This window comes from Corella eumyota, chromosome 4, assembly GCF_963082875.1.
Source record: "Corella eumyota chromosome 4, kaCorEumy4.1, whole genome shotgun sequence".
In the NCBI taxonomy this organism is placed as follows: Eukaryota; Metazoa; Chordata; class Ascidiacea; order Phlebobranchia; family Corellidae; genus Corella; species Corella eumyota.
The window spans coordinates 6,051,686-6,057,685 of record NC_137493.1 but is presented as its reverse complement, the minus strand read 5'-3'; the positions used below and the strand labels follow the sequence as shown (position 1 = coordinate 6,057,685).

General features: G+C 28.3%; 2 protein-coding genes across 3 annotated transcripts; both read left to right on the top strand.

The window, feature by feature from the left end:
• Positions 1–220: 220 nt before the first annotated feature.
• LOC145751607 (melatonin receptor type 1C-like) lies at positions 221–2,070 on the top strand. Of its 2 annotated transcripts, none has more exons than XM_082567792.1 (6): positions 221–771; positions 847–1,137; positions 1,219–1,370; positions 1,440–1,599; positions 1,661–1,763; positions 1,854–2,070. In XM_082567792.1, the coding sequence occupies exons 1-6, from the start codon at positions 261–263 to the stop codon at positions 1,951–1,953; spliced, it is 1,317 nt and encodes a 438-aa protein (XP_082423918.1). In that variant the 5' UTR covers positions 221–260; the 3' UTR covers positions 1,954–2,070. The 2 variants fall into 2 exon arrangements, with proteins under 2 accessions (XP_082423918.1, XP_082423917.1); XM_082567791.1 differs by having other exon boundaries at positions 1,830–2,070.
• Positions 2,071–3,645: 1,575 nt separating this feature from the next.
• Positions 3,646–5,882, top strand: LOC145751606 (melatonin receptor type 1A-like). The gene is made up of 6 exons (XM_082567790.1): positions 3,646–4,213; positions 4,289–4,579; positions 4,661–4,812; positions 4,881–5,040; positions 5,106–5,208; positions 5,293–5,882. Exons 1-6 carry the CDS (start codon positions 3,685–3,687, stop codon positions 5,414–5,416), a joined length of 1,359 nt encoding a protein of 452 aa, XP_082423916.1. The 5' UTR covers positions 3,646–3,684; the 3' UTR covers positions 5,417–5,882.
• The last annotated feature ends 118 nt before the right edge of the window (positions 5,883–6,000 follow it).

The window sequence follows — 6,000 nt, the reverse complement described above, 5'->3', positions numbered from 1 at the left end:
GTGAGAATATTTTTGACAGTTTTTATTTCCATACCTTAAGATAGTACAAGCAATATTTAGAAAAAAATATTACAGTTGCTCAAGATATAATTTCTCGTGTTATCATCATGTAAATGATGATTACATTATCAATATTTAAAAGAGGTTGGATAATAAAACGTTAGTATGAAAACACGCAAAACGAATTAAACAGTTGTTTTATACCTAGATTAATGAAAAAGTATCAGTGATTAAGTATACAAAACTTAAAATATATAAAAATGACAAGTGAATATGATTTCGATAATTTTCCCTCATCAACTATGGAAGAAATAGATGATTTGTATGAGCAAGGTTCAGGGTGGAACGAATTTATAAGTGAATCTGGGGTCTATTTCAATTTCAGCTGGAACAGCACGCGGCCCGTAATTATTGTTGAAACAGCATTACCTGATTCAGTGCTTTATCGAATTGACGAAATTGATTGCCAAAACGATACATACAACTACACTGGCGAACTAATTTGTGGACAAAAATTTGTTCGACGAATATGCGGATTTCCTGCCTTTTGCAACAACTCAGCTATCGATGTGTGCTCAAATACAACGTCTTTAAATAAATGTAGTGAATGCAACGTTGGGTATGCTGCCTTGTTTGCTACAGCCTGCATTATTTTAGGCCTCCTTATATTGATTGGAAATTCTTTGGTTATTTGGAGTGTTTTTAAGTATAAAAAAAAGTCCAAACAAAATAAAATTAAAGCTTCTTTGGCGTTTGCTGATATTTTTACTGGTAAAACCATATTTTAATGTTACCTTTTTAGTCGTTTTTTGATAACATATAATTAAAACTATTTTTAAATTGCAGCAATCAAACTTTTGGTGATAGTAGTTTACAACTTTTCTTGGACTATTGTTTCAACCCCAGCCTACATCGAGGCAACACATTTATCTTTGCGGGGATCAAAGCAAGCCATTGCCGGAGGAGTATTTTATTTGCTCGGCTTCACAGCTTCTTTATACCATTTAGTATTTTTAGGATTACAGCGCTTTTACGCCATCATGTGGCCTATAAAATATCGACAGCAAAGTTCTCTGGCCTTTTATAGTGGATTGGCAATGGTTTGGATTCTATCCATAATAACTGCTACATCACCACGTATGTTAAAAGCAATTTATTTTAAGCTAACCTTGTGGAATGATAATGTAAACGTCAATCTTGATGTTATTGTTTTTTTAGTTTGGTTCCAGGATCAAGTAACGTTTGCCTACTTTTCTATGGCGTTTATCTATTTTCCGTCTCCGGAAAAATTTGATTTTGGCATTACATTTTCAAACACACCTTCAATCGTTATAACAATTATGTTTACAGTACTACCCTATCTAATCATGGTACGATTTACCTTTTATAATATCTTATATTTAAAAAAAAATGTTGTTACTAAACAAATTACCATTTAGACAGTTCTTTCTATTGCTACAGCGATTTTAATTCATGTTCGCTTTAAAAAATCCAAGCTCGTGAATTGTAATAAAACATTTAATAAGAAAAACAACAAAATAGAGATTGCTGCATTTAAAACAGTTGTTTTAATGCAAATTGGATTCACTTTGACTTTAGGTAAGATAAATATTTTTTTTTATTTTATACAAAATAAGGATCAAACAAAATTTGTATTAAGCGCCCATTATAATTGCTGACATATTGTTTCTTACTGACTATTTTCGATGCAACGAAGTTTCAATTCCATTCACGATTTGCCTTTACCTTACAATGTCTAACAGGTATTTTAAACAAAAAAATGGTCATGTTAATCATATTCAATGAAATTAAAAAACGTTTTTTTTTAGCTTGGTAAATGTTTTAATCTACAGCTTTCGAGATCAAACTTTCAAAAAACAAGTTAAGGACATTTTTATTTCAACAAAATCAACAAGGGGTACATTTGTTAAAACTAATAAAACAAACACCTAAATTTGCTTTTTATTATACCGGTTATGGCATTAAAAGTTACTGTACAATTAGCTGACATTTTGGTAAAAAAATTCATATTTGGTAGTAAAAAGTTATAGAAGTATTTTGTGAATAAAATATTCATTAAAAACCAGAAATAAAAAAGATCGACAAATACATGTAAGCATTTACAAATGGTAATTTTTTACCAATATTTTTTAAAATTAAAATGCTTAAATTTTATTTTTAGATAACGAATTTAGTAATTTTAACAAAAATAAAATATTTTTTATTGTTTAATATCATTCAATATTAAAGATAATTGATTTGTGCCATAAACTGCACAACAACGTCTTGTTTTTTTTATTAATTACAACAAATATCAACTTTTTATTTAAATTAGGTGAAGCTTCTTTTAAAATACGTATTTATATGTGGTAAAATCTAGCTACACAACAAGGTTATTTGGGTTTGGTGATCAATCCCATAATATACTATAAAATCTTTGTGTAAACATTATTACTTTTTGCAGTTTTTAAATCATTAAATTGATTTTGTCATTTTTTCGTAGCAGTGTTGTAATATTAATTGTATATCGTAATGTTTACTATTTACTTTTATCAATGCGCGAAAAAAACAAAAAAGGTAAATGTTTTGATCTACAGCGTTCGAGATCAAACAATTAAAAAAATGTTAAAGAAATTTTTGTTTCAACAAAATCGACAACCGACGGATTTTTTCACCCACCAAATAATTTAAACCAAAAACTTAGCTCTAAATAACCCCGTTTTGCCAATAAGATGCCTATATAATTATGATTCGACATTTTTGTTGTAAAGTATATGTTCATTGAAAAGTTTGTTAAACAATACCTTAAAAAATGGAAAAAAAATAGGGGTACATTAACGCAAAAGGAACTGAAAATTTAGACAATAATTTAATTATTGAATTTAAATGTCAAATTTGTATTTTTTAATTAGTCTGTAAAATAGCTATAGGTTCAAAATATTAATGTAAAAACACCAAAATAAGCCCCGAAGCGTAATTTAAAAACAACCACAAATGCATTCTAATAAACGTTTACTTAACTCAAAACATAATTTATTAAAAGACATATTTCAAAAAATTTTTATTTTTATAAATAAAAAAAATATATTTGCGCAATATCGAGGCAAATCGACAAAGATTGCTAGAGTGCATTTACCAATTTAAATTTCTTTACTATTTTTGTTGTGACCTAATCTTTTAAAATATGTGTTATCTGGTTAAATCTAGCCTACACAACAAGGCTTTTTGATATCTTTTAAACAAAACAGAATAAAATAGCAAGTAATATTTAAACATTTTAATATTGCACAAACCCAACTAAGAATACTCAATAATTTAAATTGTATTTAAATTGCCATAAAACGTAACATGACGATAAGTTGTTTGTTCGATTTTGTATTATAAACTTCTGACGTTACATTACGATTAATCAGAATGCGTAACTAATAAAATAACGCTGGAAGCAATTTACAAGTTTAGATCACGATTTAGTGTATGCTATGCCTAAGACTGTATTTAATATATTATCTGTAAAAGGAAATAGCAAAGCGTAAGTTGTAATTCGACTTTAAAATATGTCAAGTGAGAATAATTTTGACAGTTTTTATGCAAAAAATGCAAAACGTATTAAACAGTTGTTTTATACTTTAAAGATTAAAGAAAAAATTTCAGTGATTAAGTATACATAACTTAAAATATATAGCAATGACAAGTGAATATGAATTCGATAATTTTTCCTCATCAACTATGGAAGCGACAGATGATTTGTACGAGCAAGGTTCAGGGTTGAGCATTTTTTATGATGAATCCGGGATTTCTTATTATTTTACCATAAACGGCACAACCTTTCAATTTTATGTTGACTTAAAAGTTAAGCCTTCCTATGCGACATTTATACCCCATTCAGTGCTGGATTTAGACGAAAATGATTGTCAAAGCAATACAAACAACTACACTGAAGACCTAAACTGTGTGCAGAAATTTCAACAAGTATGCGGATTTCCTGCCTTTTGCAACAACTCAGCTATTGAAGTGTGCTCAAACACAACCATTTTAACCAAGTGTAGTGAATGCAACGTTGGGTATGCTGCCTTGTTTGCTACAGCCTGCATTATTTTAGGCCTTCTTATATTGATTGGAAATTTGTTGGTGATTTGGAGTGTTTTTAAGGAAAAAAAAAAGTCCAAACAAAATAAAATTAAAGCTTCTTTGGCGTTTGCTGATATTTTTACTGGTAAAATCATATTTTAATATTCTCTGTTTAGTCGTTTATTGATAACATATAAATAAAACTATTTTTTAATTGCAGCAATCAAACTTTTGGTGATAGTAATTTACAACTTTTCTTGGACTATTGTTTCAACCCCAGCCTACATCGAGGCAACACATTTTTCTTTGCTGGGATCAAGGCAAGCCATTGCCGGGGGAGTATTTTACTTGCTCGGGTTCACAGCTTCTTTATACCATTTAGTATTTTTAGGATTACAGCGCTTTTACGCCATTACGTGGCCGTTAAAATATCGACAGCAAAGCAGTCTGGTCTTTTATAGTGGATTGGCAATGGTTTGGATTTTATCCATAATAACTGCTACATCGCCACGTATGTTAAAAGCAATTTATTTTAAACTACCCTTGTGGAATGATAATGTAAACGTCAATCTTGATGTTATTGTTTTTTTAGTTTGGTTCCAGGATCAAGTAACGTTTGCCTACTTTTCTATGGCGTTTATCTATTTTCCGTCTCCGAAAAAATTTGATTTTGGCATTAGATTTTCAAACACACCTTCAATCGTTATAACAATTATGTTTACAGTACTACCCTATCTAATCATGGTATGATTTACCTTTTATAATATCTTATACTTAAAAAAAATGTTGTTACTAAACAAATTACTATTTAGACATTTCTTTCCATTGCTACAGCGATATTAATTCACGTTCGTTTTAAAAAATCCAAGCTCGTAAATTCTAATAAAACATCTATTAAGAAAAACAACAAAATGGAGATTGCTGCATTTAAAACAGTTGTTTTAATGCAAATTGGATTTACTTTGACTTTAGGTAATTTAAATAACAATTATTATTCTTTATATTTTATATAAAATAACAATAAAATTTGTATTTAGCTCCCATTATAATTGTTGCCATACTATTTCTTTCCGAATATTTTCGATGCAACGAAGTTTCAATTCCATTTACGATTTGCCTTTACCTTACAATGTCTAACAGGTAATTTAAACAAAAAAATGACCATGTTAATTAAATTCAGAATTTAAATTGTTATTAAGTTTAAAATTGTTTCTTTTTTTATAGCTTGGTGAATGTTTTGATCTACAGCTTTCGTGATCAAACTTTCAAAAAACAAGTTAAGGATATTTTCGTTTCAACAAAATCGACAAGTGATACATTTATTGCCACCAAAAATACGAACCTATAATTTTGCTTTAAATAATAATAATATTATCAAAGTACTAAAGGGCGATATTGGAGAATTTTCCAATCGTGTAATGGTTGTATATATCTCTAAAAAACGCTTGTGGTTCTTACAATTTAGTTTTAAAAAATATTAAAAATAATGAAAACCAAAAACCAGGTTACCATATATTTTCGTGTGTCGTAGAAAGTATTCAGTAGCGTTGTGAGTTTCTACAAGCTAGTACTTTCTACGTCATCACAAACATGGCTTCCCTTTTCCCTTTTTCAATTAAATGAATTTTTTGTTATTAAAATATAAAAAAAGTTATTTAATGTTAAAACCATTTTTGTGTTCAGTGACACCAACTTTATTAAATTTTAAGTACAAAAAATCGCTAATATAATAGTTTAGAAATTCCAGTACATTGACATTTTAGTAATAAATATATTCGGTGGGTTACTAATTATATTGTTATTTTGTAAATAAAATACCTTCATTTACGCATTAACAAATATAAATGAAATTTTACGAATATTTGTCTAAATTGAAATGCTAAAATTTTATTTCTAATTAACGTATTTAGTAATTTCAACAAAATATCATTT

Bases quoted from the DNA above. Each gene is read 5' to 3' on its own strand.
- LOC145751607 (XM_082567791.1), top strand. From the start codon at position 261: ATGACAAGTGAATATGATTTCGATAATTTTCCCTCATCAACTATGGAA. The intron at 772-846 runs GTAAAACCATAT...TTTAAATTGCAG, and splicing joins GTTTGCTGATATTTTTACTG to CAATCAAACTTTTGGTGATA. The intron at 1,138-1,218 runs GTATGTTAAAAG...TTGTTTTTTTAG, and splicing joins AATAACTGCTACATCACCAC to TTTGGTTCCAGGATCAAGTA.
- LOC145751606 (XM_082567790.1), top strand. From the start codon at position 3,685: ATGACAAGTGAATATGAATTCGATAATTTTTCCTCATCAACTATGGAA. The intron at 4,214-4,288 runs GTAAAATCATAT...TTTTAATTGCAG, and splicing joins GTTTGCTGATATTTTTACTG to CAATCAAACTTTTGGTGATA. The intron at 4,813-4,880 runs GTATGATTTACC...ATTACTATTTAG, and splicing joins TACTACCCTATCTAATCATG to ACATTTCTTTCCATTGCTAC.